Raw genomic sequence first — 16,816 nt, forward strand, 5'->3', positions numbered from 1 at the left:
TCTCTCTCTGCCAGCAAGGCTGGAGGCGCGCGCTCACTCGCTCTCTGCCCGGAATGCCTTCTAAATTTATGAATGACTCTATTCATTCGGCCCCTCCCACCTCCCGCAAAGCCCCTCCCCTTGGAATGTTGGAAGTCCGCCACCGTCGCTAATTGGCCGGCCGGGAGGTTCCTATTGGCTCGCAGCCCGGTGGGCGGGGCGCCCCGGGGGGGGGGGGAAGTATATAAATACAGGGAGGACCAACGCTGCTGCTTTGAAGGTAAGGAAGCAGTAGGGTTCTAAAGCGTGGCGAAGGTTCCATCCTGATGGGGACAACTTTGCAGCAGCAATTCTAAGCTACGGATATTTCCTCCAGCAGCCATTCCTCCTGGATTAATTTCCCTGGTCATTTTAAAAGATCTAGTTTGCATAACAACAACAACAACAACAACACTGTCCCACTTTTCCTAGTCTTATTTTTGCATCACCCAGCAATGAGGGTCTCTGCTTTGCTGCTGGTGCTGCCTTTGCTGCTTCTGGGGGTCTCTCAGGTGAGTACCTAACCCTTAGGCATCCCTTCCTCCTCCTCCTCGTCCTCCTCCTCCCCTCCATCGGCAAGGGAGCTCAGCTTGTTTCTGGGGTCCTGGGGGAGAAGAGAGGGGATCAGGGTGGCCCTCACCCCGCAAAATGGAGGACATTTCAAGGAAAAGGGAGGACATGACCCAGGGAAAAACCCTCCCATGAATTCACTTCGTGTGGTTTATTTAGAGCTGCGTGACGCACGCCGCGGTTTTTGACCCTTTCATTTAGTTATAGTATGTTGTTCTCTTTTATTCCCCTCCTGTCCTCGCTGCAAAAAGGGAGGGGAAGGGTCCTCCTTAAAGGACTGGAAGATGGAGGACGTGGAGGAAGAGGGAGGACAAAAGCTTTTAAAAAACCACTCCTGTAAAGGAAAACGCCTGCTGCTTAATGATGCTCAGAATGGAGGACGGTTTGGGATTCCTCCCGGACAGAAGGCGGAGGTGGAGGGCGAGTCCGGAAAAAGGAGGACGCCTGGAGGGGGGTCCCTTTAAGGGAAAGACTGGAGTCTGTGTGTGCGTGGGTTTGTCTGTGTGTGTGTCTGTCTATGTAGAAGTCTGTGTTTGCTGTGTCTGTCTCGTGTGTGTGTGTGTCTGGGTGTTTGTGTATCTCTGTGCTTGCTTCTGTGTGTCTGTGTCTGTATCTCTCTCTCTCTCTCTGTGCGTGTGCCTCTGTGTGTGTGTTTGTCTGTCTGTTTGCAGGTTTGTGTCCATGTGTCCGTGTCTCTGTATGTGTGTTTGTGGGTCTCTGTGTCTGCGTTTACTTCTGTGCGTCTGTGTCTCTGTCTGTCTCTGTATATGTATGTGTGTGTGTGTCTGCATCTCGTTCACTGTGTGTGTGCCCCTGACTGTTTGTGTGCCTAGGTGTCTGTGTGTGTGTGTGTGTCTGTTTTCAGGTGTATGTCTGTGCCTGGGCTCCTCCAGCCTCAGGGGCTGCAATGCCATCTAGGAAGCTCTGTGTGTTTGTGGGGGGGGGGGGGTACCACCTGTTTTGACCCAGAGCCGGGGCAGCGTTGCTGGTGGGCGCATCCCTTCATCCCAGCTCAGGAGGGCAGGGGAATGCAGGGCACTTTCTGTGGGAGCAACAGTTGTTGGGATCAGTGCTTTCCCTGGTGGCACAGTGGTTAAATGCCTGTACTGCAAGCAGTCTCTCACAAACCACACAGTTGTGAAGTTGTGAGTTCAATCCCAGCCAGGGGTTCGGGGTTGACTCAGCCTGGCATCCTCCTGAGGTGGCTAAAATGAGTACCCCACTTTTATTACCTGACACATTGTAAATTGTTTAGGGAGTGCTTAAGTGCACTGATAAGCATTATAGAAATGTACTTGCTATTGCTGGTCCCTGGGCACAGGCAGAAGGAGTGGCTCTAGACTGGTGGTGGTTCCTTGCCTTCCAGTCCACTGCCACTCATGGCGACCCTATTATGAATGGCCAGGGTGACCTCACTGCCAGGGACAACCAGGCACCTTCCAGATGTAGGACACTCAAGAAAAAATAGAGGACATGGCCAAAATAAAAGTCACAAACACTCCTAGAAATATAAACCCATGCTTCTTAGGTCCAAAACACACTGCAGAAATACTCCAGTTCAAGACCGCTTCAACTGCATTGGCTGAGTGCTAGGGGAATCCTGGGAGTTGTAGTTCGTTGTGGCACTACAGTTTTGTGAGACATTTAGGGTGCTACAACAAACTAGAATTCCCAGGATTCCCTAGCATTCAGCCAGGGCAGTTAAAGCGGTCTCAAAATGGATTACTTTTGCATTGTGTTTTGGACCTTTAGTCTAGAATAGCTGAAAAATCTCATATAAATTCATTTCATATGGTTTATTTACAGCTGTATGACAAACTGTATTTTGCGATCCCCTCATTATTTTTATTTTATTCTATTTTGTTTTATTATCCTGTCCACACTGCAAATAGGGGGAGAGAAGGGACCCTTCTAAATTTCTTTTTTCCTAGGAACAGATGTAGGCTATTGAAGAAAAATGTAGGACATGACCAACCAAAAGATAAAAACACTCCTATAAATGCATGCTTCTTAGTGATGCTCCAAATGGAGGACCTTTTGGAATTCTTCCTGGACACATGTGTGAAATGTAGGATGTGTCCTGGAAGGGGGGCATCCAGTCTGGAGAAACATTATTATTTGGATGGCAATTCCCCAAAGGTGACTTTTCCCAAATGCTGTTCTCACTTCTCCCCTTCCTCCCTCGCTTCTTTATATCCAGGTGGCCTCCCACTGCCCTTCCACCTGCCGTTGCCCCCCAGGCCTGCCTCAATGCCCCCCTGGGGTCAGTTTAGTGCTGGATGCCTGCGGCTGCTGCCAAGTCTGTGCCCGGCAGCTTAACGAGGATTGTGACAAGCTCTCGCCCTGCGATCACCACAAGGGCCTGGAGTGCAACTTTGGGGCCGACCCTTTGGCTAACCGGGGCATCTGTTGGGGTAAGAGGTGCAGGAGGAGGGAGGGGATCCTGGCACACCCAGGTGGCACCTCTGGAGTGCCTACAAATGCCACCTTGAGCTGGGTGGGAACGCTCTTTCATACACTACCTTGTGGCTTACACTGAATGTGAGAAATGTGTTGGTTGTACTTAGATATTTGGTTTGTGGGACTGTAAGAGGGTTGATGTAACCCCTTTTACAGTACTTTGAAATAAGAAATCTCACACATTTTGTAAACTGCTATGTTACTGCCTGACTCTGTTCTTGGTAGCAGTGGGAGTACAGTGGGCCCTTGGTATCTGCTGGGATTTGGTTTCAGGACCTCCCTGCAGATACCAACATCTGTGGATATTCAGGTCCCATTATATATATACTGGCATAGTAAAATGGTATATAAATGGCAAAATCAAAGTTTGATTTTTAGAAATCTTTAAAAAATATTTTTAAGCTGTAAATGACTGTATCCATGGATAAAGAATCCATAGATATGGAGGGTTGGCTTTAATTAGATTTAATGTGTGGTGCATGAAATCCACTGGGTTATGGTGGGCAAGTCACATGCTCTCAGCCTCAGGGGAATGCAATGGTAAACCTCTAAACAAATCTTGGTAAGAAAACCCCATGATTGGTTCACCTTAGGGTTGCAATAGGCTGGAAACAACTTGCATCCACCACCGCGCGCGCACCCACACACACATGCCATCAGAGCAGAACTTTAGCGTCCCACTCAGCAGAATGAACAGGGGAACAAAATATATCCCAGGACCTCATTGGTGGTGGTTCTTATTGTCAAGGGCTGAGTTTCAATAGATCCCAGCAAAGGAGGGTCTGTGTGAAACCCTGGCCCAGAATCTGTGAGTTAGATCCAGCTTCACTGCAAACATGGTGGCCACAACATCTGAGAGGCAGCCTCGTTCTGGCCATTCTGTGCTTCCGAGATCACCAGCTCTACCCCAGGCCAGGCCTTATTGTGAACTGCATTTTAGTCGTATGTGAGCTATGCAAGGAAGTGCTGGAAAAATCCTTGTGTGATTTAGCAACAAGTGCTGTATGGTTGCTGACAAGTGACAGTCAGCTGCATTCAGTCTTGGCACTTTAGCTAGGAAACTGGCATCTCAGTTTAATTGTGGGCTCGAAGCCAGACACTGTAGCAGAAGACAGAGGGAGCTGGCATCCGCTCACCCAAAGCATACGCACAATGTTCTATGTTGCTTCCAGTCCCACAAGGGACAAACTGCCAGGTGGTGGCAGTTGTGGAGTCTATTGTAGGCCTTTCATACTAGTAATATTAGTAACTGTGCTGTATTAGGATGGGTGAAATAATGGAGACTTTAAGATCTAGAAGAAGAGGTTGCTGCCCATAGATATGCAGGCACCAAGCAGGGAAAGAGAGAGAGAGAAATCTGTGGGCAGTAAGGCAATAATACAACTTGAGCTGTGTCTCCATTTGACTTTGAGTGAATCTCTGTTGCTTCCCACCCCATCCTAGTAGCAAATAGTGGTGTAAATTTTCACAGTGTGAATAACCGGTCATTCAGAGGCAGGAAAAGGAGGAAGATGGACCCAACCCTGATAGGCAAAACATGGGAAGGTGATTTTTGGGAGGTGGAAGAGGGGAAGGGGAGCCTGTACATTTAAACAAGAAGATCCTTTTGTGAGCTATTCTCAGTGTTAGGAGAATGACAAACTCAAAAACCCTCAACCAGTCAATCAATGTGGCTACTACAGCTGACAACAAGTTTTTGATGGGAAAATTATTTTGGGCTGAGCCTCTTTCATCTCAGTGCTCCGCCAGGAAGCAGAACAAATGTATGTTTCATCTATTTTTAACGTCTGTATGTTTTAAAACCAGTATGATAGTATTTCATAGTGTTTTAATGTGGTGTTCTTAAATTGGTCTTTTTGTAACATTTTAATGTGTTGTGGAAGCCGCACTGTGTCCCAGCCTGGGAGAAGAGCAGCATACAAATAAAGCAAATAAAATAATTAATAAATAAATACATTTTGCAGCACATACCATTTCTTCCCTTTCTTCCTGTGTGGTAGAAAATGAGAGTGTGAAACTGGAATTGGAGGAGGGCCACCTGTGTGTGTGTGTGTGCGCGCGCATATGTATGCCTTCAAGTCACCCCATGAATATAGGCAGTCCAAAACAGAGGCAATTTCTTCACAAGCTATTTTGCAGAGGAAGTTGCTGACAGCTGGATAGTCATATGTGCAGAATGCACACCCAAGGAGCACAGTTGCTTTGAAACTGTGCTTCCCAGTTAATCTGGAGTAGCTGCCATCCTGTGACTCCATATACGCAGCAATAACATCTTCCCCCAATATATGCAGTACAGATATGCATGTCTTCTCTTTCTCTGATGTTTGCAATGAAATTGGAGGTAACACTATTCTCATGGCCTTTTGTGGCGGTGACATCCATTATGGATAGGTATCAAGGCTGTTGTATCTGAAGGCCCTTCATTTCTTAGGTAGAAGCTCTTATTGGAAAGTGTGAGAAGGAAAGTCAACTCAGGAGGATATGTGCCAAGGAGAGCTTGGGTAGAGAGAGAGCAGATGAAGAGAGGGCTGAATATTGGCAGAGGAAGCAGGGGAAGGCAACATCTCCATCGGCCAGGATGTACCGTACATTCCACTAGGATCTACATCCAGCAGAAGGCTTCCCAGTTCCAGCTCATACTCAGACTGCCCCTGCTGTTGCTGCTGCAACCTGATTCCAGCCTATGTGAGCTGTCACATCCTGTTTTCACGTGGCTATTTTAAGCTCCAAACACTTTCCTCTTGTTGATTTGGTCCCTAAAAACCTAATTTTGCAAGATAAATGTCTTTCTCTCACTTGGCATGTTGGCAGCCTAAGGGTGTGTTCTGTTTTTCACAACTGCAAACTTTCAGACATTCAGGTTCAGGCCCAGGCTGTTTGAAGGACCATATCTTCCCATATGAGTCTGCCCAAGCTTTTAGATCTGCAAGGAAGGACCTCCTCTCTGCCCCACCATCTTTACAGGGACAGTTGATGGGAATGTGGGAGAAGGCCTCCTCTATGGCTGCTTCCACACTTGAAAACTCCCTTTCTAGGAAAATTAGGATAGCTCCTACTTTGTTTTCCTTTCCACTACAGGTTAAGACTTTTCTTTTCCAGGAAGCCTTTGGAAACTGATTTTAACAAGAAAAGCACTTTTATGGTGCTGTACTGTTTTTAATCTGTTTTAAAGTAAGTACTGTATTTAATCAGTTTTTGTTTTGTTATTAATACTATTTTAATTTTGATTTTTATATTTTTAAACTATATGTATTTTATTGTATTCTCTGCTTTTTGTAAGCCACCTTAAGTCCCAGAGTGGGAGAAAAAGGAGGATGTAAATAAAGTAATGGATGGACAGGCTTTGAGATAGATCAAGAACGGGTGGACTTGCAGAATTTACCTTGTGTTTCTGTTATTGCTTTTCACCAAAGAGGCCCTATGACCCACCAACCACAGTTTGATGCAAAAGAAATACCTTTAGAATCAAAGAATTCTGAGCCCAGGGAACAGCCCATCCACACAAAAGTCTCTTCCTGATTACCTTGACCTTTAGTAACACAGAAAGCTGCCTTGTACTGATTCAGCCTATTGATCAGACTATCCCATTATTGTCAAATCTTATTAGCAGCAGTGGCTCTCCGGGGTCTTTGGCAGGATTCTTTCTTTGCTCAAGCTGGACATTTTGTGGTATAACCTAGAAGACTTGCATATAAATATTAACTAGGCTCATCCCAGTTAGCTTTTAACATCAGCTGAGAGGTAGTGTGCTAAGGCCAGTGAAATTGAATGTTTGCTTAATTTCTTTAGTATGATTGAGGGCTGGAAGGGAACTCTATTTGGGAGTCAGAAATCCTTGCCAATTTATTGAAAATGGCCCAGAGAGTTACCAACAGGTCTTTATCTGTGTTCTGCACCCCCTTCCTGTAGATCACTCCTGTGGTAACCCAAAATGGTAGGTTAGAGGAGAAGCGTGGGAAATGGCTTCAATAGTCCTACTGCTTCTATCCCACTCTCTGGCTATTTTCTGTGATCTATTGTGCTATCTTCGCCCTTGTGATGATCAAGGTCAAAATCTAAAATGGGACTGGACAATTGCAAGGGGGGGCAGTTTCACCCTCTGACCAGCAGTCCAAAATCATCCATCCCATCTTCAAAGTACTTCCATATTTAGCCTGTACCAGCAAAAATCATGACTATATGTGACGCATCATTTCCAGTCCCTAATTTGGCTTATATATGACTGAATACCAAGATACTTTGGAGCAGGTTGAGGGGTTAGAAATCTGAAGGGGAGATGGGAGGGTGCTTGATGCAATGAAAATCACCCAAAATTGCCCTAAAAATTGGTGCTTCATGGTATTAGCAGGGGGCTTTGAGAAGGGGGGAGTGACATTGGAGGGGGCTGCAAGCCATACTTTCCCCTCTTCTAAAAAAGGACACCAATTGGGTGGATGCTGTGCTAAAAGTCAGAACAAGACATTTCTTCCAAAGGACCTACATGTTCCCACAAAGCACTAATGTCTAAGACTAGTGCTGTGTACATAAATGGACATTATCCAAGAGCTTCTGGTTTTTTGTCCTACCTAGTAGATACCTGGGTGCATGGAAATCTGTCTGCTAGGACATTGTAACATACATCTTTCTTTATCTCTTCCTTTTCAGCAAAGCATGAAGGCCGAACTTGCGAATATAATGGCCGTATCTACCAGAATGGGGAGAATTTTCAGCCCAGCTGCAAACACCAGTGCACTTGCATTGATGGGGCTGTGGGCTGTCAACCGCTCTGCCCACTAGAGCTGCCTCTGGTCTCCCTTGGCTGCCCCAGCCCCCGGCTCCTGAAGGTACCTGGCCAGTGCTGCAAGAAATTTGTGTGCAGCAAAGGGCCCAAGAAGTACGGAGGGGTCACTTTTGAGTACAATGCAAATGGAGAAGCCAATGGCAATGAGCTCATCTACATGGGCAAAGGTGGGCACTGGAAGAATATGCCAGGTGAGTGGGCTGTCTCATTCAGTTAAGTGACTCTGATATGGCCTTTCCCAACGTGGGACTCTCCAGGAGCGGTAGACTACAACTCCTATCAATACAAAATATTAAAAATACAATATTTTAAAATACAATATTTTAAAAACCATTAAACAACTTATAAAATTAAAAATATTAAATATTAAAATAGTAAAATATATTTAAAAACTATACAAACCTTAAAATCTGAATTGTGCAGCATTTAAAAGCACAACCCTTGTCAGTATGAAAAAAGCCTGATGGCACAAACATGTTTTTACCTGATGCCAAAAGGGAGAGAGTGCCAACATCTGGGAGCAGCCACTGAGAAAGCTCTCTCTCTTCTTTCCACCAAATGAGCCTGAGAGTGTGGTGGGACAGTGAGAAGGGCCTCTCCAGATGACCTTAGAGCTCTGATTGGCCAGTGTGGCCAAAAGATCTACTATTTTGGGGTGGCCAGTGGAGTAGTACATGATATGTTCAATGTGCCAGGCTGGGAAGGTTGCATGGGGAAATATTTTTTTGTATACACTGTACAGTACATAAATGTTGATGGTGCTATACATACAGCTGTGTTTATTGTTAACAAGAGCAGCTGGCAGATCATGACCAAGGCCTTCTTGTTGGTCCTGACTAGAGAAGAGCCATTGAATCTATTGGCTTTACCTATTGTTGACTCACCAACAGGTTTCTAGCCCATATTTCCAATTCTTTGTAAATCTGGAGGGAAAATTTAGGGGGAAAGGGGAGTACTACAGTTTTAAAGTTGTTTTGGGAATATGAAGGCAGGTCATTGCGTGATACATCCTTGTAGGGATTGCATGATATATCCTTGCAGGGATTCAGTTCTATCAGATCTCGGCAAAGTTAATGTTCACTGGGGAATTTTGAGAGTTGTAGTCCAAAGAAAAGGAGGACTGTTTTCCAGCTTTGTTTTTGACTTGCAGCTTGAATGAGAACCATGCCATTCTTCAGATGCTGCTGAGCTTCACCTCACAGCACTGGCTGTGGTGTCTAGGGTTGCTGGGAGTTGTAGTCTAGCAATATCTGAGGGCTATGTGATTTCCCTCCCTAACTAAGAGTGAATTATTACAAAGCTAGCATGAATGGCATGCTAGTAACTTGTATTTGCCCTGCAGGAAAAGTGAGTACGGTCATACGCAAGCAGCAGTTTTGGGTTCCTACTAATGACTGTGCATTTACAGGGCTGTCCCTACCATTAGGCACAGTGAAGTGGCTGTCTCATCTGCAGAGTTGGAGTATCTTGAATAGACAGCAAATTCTTAGCTATTTAATTTCTTACTATCATATTTTAATTGCCAGAGACTGAGGGGGGCACTTGTAAGATTTTCAGCCTTATGTGCCAGAATAACCTGGCTTGCTTTGGGAAATATGGACCTTCCTTTTTCTCTGTGTTGTGCTGTGCTGTGTTGTGTGGGTGGTGTAATTATTTATTTATTTATTTATTTATTTATTTATTTATTTATACATACCCCGCTCTTCAGCCAATATTTGCTGATCAGACAACACAGAGTCTTAGGCTGGGCTTGGGCCTCTGTCAATAACATTCTTCCTGGTAGGATGTCAAAGCAGGGTGTTTATTAGTCTGCCACATGGCAAGGCTTAAAAGTCATCTGCTCACTGTGTGACCTTGCTCCCAGATGACCCAGTTGCTCCTTAGATTGGCTGGTGGCAGCATCCCATCTATGTCACCTAGCTGCAGTATCACTTCCCAACTTCCAAACTAGGCTTACAAAGCCAATGCAGGGAGGAAGTAGCAATGTCTTCTAAGATGTGGCCCTCAGTGAGCTGAACTGAGGAACTTGCTGCCGGTTTGGACCAGGTGCCTCAGTCTGCCTTAATTGTCAGATCCAGCAACAACTTTCTCCTAAGTGCAACCTGAAAAATGTGCTGTCCGTAAACCTTCTTCATCTTAGGTAGAGTCCTGACATCTCTCTGCCACCAAACGTCTGGGAGCCCTTACCTCCTGCCCAGTCTTCTAATGGAGCCAGGGCTCTCAGGGTGAAGCACCAGGAAGTTTTTATTAGGTGGGACAACAATGTTACCGTTCATTCTCTCCTCTGTGTTTCTTATTCAGTACAGTTGGCCCTCTGTATCCACAGATACTTTATCTGCAGATTCAACATGCATGGCTTCAAAATATTACACAAACACACAGAGTAAATCTTGTTTTGTATAAGGGATGCCATTTTACTATGTCACTGAATATAATGGGACTTGATCATCCACAGATTTTGGTATCCACAGGGGGTCCGAACCATGCCCCAGCAGATACCAAAATATGTGCTTAGAGCTACTCTTTAAGTATTTTGTGGAGGCTTGATCTTGAATGGACAAGCGAGACCCATTAGATTTACAAAAGACCTAGTCCTGGTGGAGATGAAAACTTCTGGAATTGTTAGGGTGCTATGGATCCATGCAATCACCTGCATCTTTTTCTGGACTCCCCTTATGGTTTTAGCTAACAGGACTGTTAAGGTATGAAAGCCCCCACTTCAGAACAACCACTACAGCACTGTACTATAGCTAGGCTGTGCTGTGGCAGTTGGGAAAGCCTCGCACTTTGGGGAGAAATGCACAAGGTTGAGCTTAAAAACAGCTTTCCTCCAAGGCCCAAAAATGAAAAACTGCCTCACCATGCCTGTGTCAGAAATGGCACCTAAGCGGAACTGAAATGCTGAACAAAAATAGGGATAGTAAGATTGGGAGTAGTCCTTTGCCCTTTCAGGATCTAAATCTGGTGCTCCTGAGGGGCATGAAACATGATCCCTTGCGTTTGCTTTGGTTCTGAGCTGCTATTTTTGCTAAGCCCAATTGTGTGGCCATTATGGGAGGGGATCAGAAAGCTCAAACATCCTTGGCAGGGAGCCTTCACCTGATCTTCAGGCAAGATTTTCAAGGCCCAAGCTCTCTGGGGTTCGTAGGGAGAAGGTGTCACCCACTTATATCAACTCTCCTGGCTGCACGGCTAAATGGAGAGGGTTCCTTTGCAGCTACTGGGACCATGGATGCTTGGTGACAGACATCACTAGAGTCAGTGAATCTGCTTTAGATTTTAAATAGGCATTTTAAAGCTCTCAAAGGTGGTTTAGTCGTTAAGATGCCAATTCTAAACTCTGTAGGGTCAGAAAGGTTGGTAGTTTGCCTTGTGTCTAGATTCTGCTAATCTAGCAGTTCAAAAGCTTGCAATGCAAGTAGATAGAGAGGTATCACTTCGGTAGGAAGGTAACAGCATTCAGTACAGTCATGCTGGTCACATGACCATCAGAGTTGTCTTCAGACAATGCTGGCTTTTCGGCTTAGTAATGGAGATGAGCACTGCCCCCTACAGTCAGACATGACTAGACATTCATGTCAAAGGGAAACCTTTACCTTTAAGGTGCTGAACCTATTTGGAGGACTGGGTTCAGCACCTTGGAGAACTGCTTTAGTGTTTCTTTCACTGAGGACATTCATGGCCTCACTGGCATGGGAGTAACCATTTGCTACCAACTGGGACCAAGAGAGCAGGAGGATATAGCCATTTGGCTGGGGGTGATATGGCCAAAGACTCTTAGTGGAATTCCTTCCTTATACTGTACCATCCCACATCCTTCCAGCAGCAAGTGAAATTAAAATATTTTTGTGCCTCTAGGCCTTTACAAATGGTTGAGGTTGGGCTCTCAATACTGCTTGGTGCAGGTTGTGAAGTTTTTTAAGGGGCTGTATATAGTTTTCTTTTTATTGTTTTAATGCATTTTAGTATTTTTAATTGTTTTAACATGTACCTTTTAAAATCAATTATATGTTTTTAAATTCATTTTAAGGATGTGTTTTAATACTCTATTTTAATGTTCACTTTTGTATTGTTATTATTATTATTAATTGTATTTATACCCCATTTTTTATAAATGCTCAGAGTGGCTTGCAAATTGTTAATTAGCTAGATCCCTGTATGCTTTTAATTTTTGTCCTCTTTTAATTTGTAAGCCACTTTCGTTCCCCAATCTTGGGGGAAATGTGAGATTTAAATAAATATAGTAATAATATAAGTTATTTTGACACACAAGATAGAGAAACTCCCAAGTATTGATCCGCATATTGGGGGGGGGGATTATAAATACAGTGGGCTGTCACCATCCACTGGAGTTAAGGGCATAGGACCCCTGTGAAAGTGGAAAAACAGCAAATAAAAAACCACTGATTATTTTTATGTGGGAGAATACCTCTCTAGGAATCTCTCGGTCCTCCAGTGCAACTCTGTGATGAACATCAGCCAAAACTTGCCCAAAGAATCATGCTGGAATATCTAAAAATGCCTAGAGAAGTGTTTTTTCTAGGAAATAATCAAATCTGCAAATGTGGAGAGCTGACTGTATAGTTAAGAACTAATGATTTTCTGCCCTTTCCTGCAGGGTTTGGAAATGGTGATCTTTTAAATTATACCTTCCAGTGTCCCCAAGCAAACATGGCTGCCCCCTAGCTGGTGGATTCTGGGAGATGCAGTCCAAAAAGTCCCAGCTTCAAGCTCTGTTTCCATGACACCCAAAGGATATCTGTCTCACTGTAAGGGCTGTCCCTGTCACAACAATGTTGAAGTCTAAACCCCTGGCACCCCAGGGGTTTTATTTGTATTCCTCCATTTCCCCTCCTGCAGCCCTCTTTTCCATATTTCTTCCCCAACAGATGGTTTTGCCTCCCCCTTCTCCTGCATTTACCATGTTTGGATAGTGGAGCAGCCAAAAGAAAAGAGCTCTTCTGGATCTAGCTGCATCTCATTCAGCCTTCCCATTTTTTTCTTAACATGGCTAACTGTATGCTTCCACCACTGTTGTCCATTTATGTTTTAATTCCATTCATTTGGTTTAAACTGCCCTCTCAATCTTATGGTTGCTTGCCAGGTGCAGATGCTGGCAGTACATTGATTTGCTCATTGTTCCTTCTGGAATCAGGTATGGAAGCAATGTAATGGGGCTTTTCTTCTCTCTCCAGCATGGAGGCCACACTTCCAGGGTCAGGTTGCTAAACAGCAGCACAAATGCTTGGCTCAGACCTCCAGCTGGTCTTCATGCTCCAAGACCTGTGGCTTTGGCATCTCTACCCGTGTCACCAGCGACAACCCTCAGTGCAAACTGGTCAAAGAGACCCGACTCTGTCAGATCAGGCCCTGTGGCCAACCTGATTTCACAAAGCTAAAGGTGAGGTTGGGGCAGGGAAGGAAACAACTTTCCTTGCAACTCAAAATGAATTTTCTGGGTTTGGGCAGCTTTCCTGCCATCTAGAGCTAGAGGAACCAAAACAGGGGAGGGCAATTAGACCTCTGGATGTCATTGGATGACAACTCCCAGTATCCCTCACCATTATACTGCCTAAAGCTGATGTGAGTTGTAAGCCAGCAGTATCTGGAGGGGCCACATGATTTGGTTTAACGGGAGGGGATCCAAACCAAGATCCTGAGATGCCCTGCCCTGAGTTTCCCAATAGAGAATGAGCCCTCCTGGGTTACTGCAGAAAGTAAATGTCTGCCTATAATGAATGGAAGGGAGAAGGGATTCCTCAACTGTATGCTGAGATTTGCTTCAAATTAAGTAACTAATTCACAAGCAGGTAAATCTGATGTCTTGTATAGATATCTTGGACTACACTTTCCATAACACCTGTTATTGGCCTAGCTGGCAGGGGTTGTTGGGAATCCTGTAGAAGAAGGAGCTAGCTTGCTTTTTGCTGCTTCAGAGACTAGAGACAAACCAGTGGATTCAAATTACCAGAAAAGAGGCTCCACATAAACATTAGGAAGAACTTTCTGATGGTAAGAGCTATTTAACGATAGAATAACTGCTTCAGAGGATGGTGGATTCTCCTTTTTTTCAGGTCTTTAGACAGAGGTTGGGTGGCTATATCTGGAAATGCTTTAGCTGCATAACAGAGGGTTGCACTCAGTGGGCCTTCTGGTCACTTTCAGCTCTATGATTCTGTGAGTTGTAGTCCAAAATAAGGCACCAGGTTTTCCCACCTACTATTTTATCCACAGTTTTCCTGGGCCATGTTTGTTCTACCCACCCACCCCAGTCCAAGAGATCTAGGCCAATATAAGGGCACTAAATATAATTTCCTTTATTCTTTTAGAAAGGCAAGAAGTGCCTGAGGACACACAAGGTACAGGAGCCGGTGAGGTTCACCTATGCCGGGTGTAAGAGCCCACGCCGTTTCCAGCCCAGTTTCTGTGGGGCCTGCCTAGATGGGCGCTGCTGTGTGCCCTTGCGCACTCGCACGCTGAGTGTGCCCTTCCATTGCCCTGATGGCAGCTCATTTTCCAAGAACATCATGATGATCCACAGTTGCCAGTGTGGCCCAGCTCACTGCCCATTTCTCAATGAAGCTGCCATGGGCCCTCAGTACCAACTCAATGGAGACATTCACAAGTTCTTAGAGTAAGGGAGCTGCCTGCTGCCGCTGCTGCTTCTGCTGTTGCCGCTCACTGCTGGTGGCTCTGGACCCAAGTTGATATTTCAAATGACTTTGGGACATTCCTGTAGTCCCTCTGCTTGATCTGTTTGGGAACCAGGATGCTGTGTACCTGCCCTGCTCTCATGAATACCATGACAACTAAAATTCTGAAGGCAACATGGATTTTGGAGGCATACCAATTTATCCATATTGCAGGGGCAGGGATTACATTGTGCCATTTTAGGAGCTTAGATATTCTGCCATTTTGAGGAACAGATGTCACGGCACTGGGCTCCATCTCTCCATTCGATCTAGCCAGGCTCAGGCTGGACCTGAGCCTCAGATGAGCAGAGTGAGAGTCAGAGAAAGAACCCCCCTCCCCAACCACCCCATATCCAACAGATTTCCAATTGTTTTTGGCTACTGTGCTAGGAGGAAGCAAGAAGCATGACCCCTCATCCTAATGTGTTACAGGACCTCTGGTAGGATTTCTGGTTCAGGTTGCCACTTTCTAAGATGGATCCCGCCGACATCCTCCTCTAGGTTCTGATGTTGGGAAGAGCAAAGGAGAACCCAAACTACAGCTACACCGGAATGAGGGGCTTGGGTCTGCAAGAGGTGTCTCCAAAAGAACAATGCATGTAGTTTCATTCAGATCAGCATCTGGAAATACAGCCCCATGAATATGGAGTGAATCAGAGTTCTGGCACAAAGCTGAAATTCATGGTTTTGGTTTTTTACTCTGTAGATTTTCTGAGGAAGTGGCCAAACAAGCACAAGTCAACCAGGACCTGTTTCCCACTAAACTCCTACTGCCTGCCTCTGTGGCTGTCTGCCTTCTGTCCCCTTGCTCCACTGTTGAAAACATCCTTCCTTTGCAAGCTTTTCTGTCTTTAAACCAAAGGGCCACGTTGCTTCTTGCTCACAGCACAGCACAGCAAATCCCAGTGGTGAGCTGTTTGCTGGGAAAACCCATTCACAATAATCCTGTAGAAAGAGAAACCTGTATTTTAGAAAACATTGGATATTCATGATGCACACTTGATCTCTTTCTCCAGTTTTGTGCTTTAGCAGTTCCCCACCCCTTCCTATGTGGAGATGGAAATCTAGCTTTGCAGTCAAACTGGGGTTTGATATGGGGATACTTTCAAAAATGGAGGAAAGTTAAAGTGCGCATGGAGATTTTGAACTTTACACAAAAACTTTTTGAGACTTGAAGTAGGTTTGAAAGAGGAATTGTTGTTGAACATGGGCATGTACTTCACCCTCTAATAAGCAGGTTGGGAAGGTTTTCTGTGCTACCTCAAAAACCTGCAACAATCTGTTTGTTCAGAGGTGACAGTAGCACAGTACATATACATAAAAATTAACAGGAGCAAAGCTGCTCACAATCCCCATTCAGTCCCTTTTGAAGTCTTACCATCTGGCTTCAGTCTAACACATGTTGATTCAGGTTTGCAAAAGGCAGTCACTGTCTGGGCAAGATACCCTTTTTATTCCAGCAAATTGGTCTGAACCAAAGCACACCTTTTCCTACAGTTCTGAAAGCACTTTTAAAATGTATTTCTGTTCCCTGTATGTTCCTGGTGAGCAACAAAAGTGATGGTGAGAAGAAAAGGGTGAAATGCTAAAAAGATATTTGAAGCTGTTTAGTCATTCTTGTACAGTTGCAAGGGGGGGGGGTGTCTATATTTATGGATGCAGCAAAGTAATCTTTGCTACAAAGGAGATTTTATTTTATGTACTTTTTTGCATAAAGGAAAGCTTCAACACTGGTTTGGAGTGATGCCTGTTTAGCTTCGTAATGAAGCCCCTGGTGTTTTGTGTCATTTTAACAGAGCAGATTCCTCCGTTCTATCTTGGATTGTAGTGTTGCTGGAGCGAATAATGACATGTCTGTCATGTCATTCGGTGCTTTGTTTTTCTTTCTGCCAGACTGGCGGCTTTGGTGTGGGGAAAATCAGGACCTCATTCTCTTTTGAAAGGGCTGACAAATACAATGGGTTTCATATAACTCAGGACACAAGGGAGAGTTACTTACTTGGACTGTAACTCACAGAATTTCTCTAGCTAGACTGGCCACTGAACTTGTATCCTTATACAAATACTGATTATTTCATATGTGATATAGCAGCAGCTGCCAACACTTCTACAGATTGTTTTGGAAATGAATTCTAATTGCTTTCTCTCAAATTAGTTTCTCTCTTTTTCCCAAACTGGTATTGTAAACCAGAAGAACTTAACTGGGAAGCTCTCTTGACTTTATATTCATATTGTAAATTTAAAGCTGTCATTTATCTCAAATAAGATTTCAAGACAACAGTCCCATGCACACTAT

At 44.7% G+C, this 16,816-nt stretch overlaps 1 protein-coding gene across 1 annotated transcript; it reads left to right on the forward strand.

Annotated features, from left to right (window-relative positions):
* Nucleotides 1-273: 273 nt before the first annotated feature.
* Nucleotides 274-16,248, forward strand: LOC149322004 (CCN family member 1-like). Its single transcript, XM_089506568.1, has 5 exons — nucleotides 274-530; nucleotides 2,789-3,002; nucleotides 7,693-8,019; nucleotides 13,024-13,229; nucleotides 14,158-16,248. Exons 1-5 carry the CDS (start codon nucleotides 474-476, stop codon nucleotides 14,464-14,466), a joined length of 1,113 nt encoding a protein of 370 aa, XP_089362694.1. The 5' UTR covers nucleotides 274-473; the 3' UTR covers nucleotides 14,467-16,248.
* The last annotated feature ends 568 nt before the right edge of the window (nucleotides 16,249-16,816 follow it).

The sequence above is a fragment of the Sceloporus occidentalis genome, unplaced genomic scaffold (genome assembly GCF_023333645.1).
Source record: "Sceloporus occidentalis isolate IW3139 unplaced genomic scaffold, rSceOcc1.0.p SCAF_1, whole genome shotgun sequence".
Taxonomy (NCBI): domain Eukaryota; kingdom Metazoa; phylum Chordata; class Lepidosauria; order Squamata; family Phrynosomatidae; genus Sceloporus; species Sceloporus occidentalis.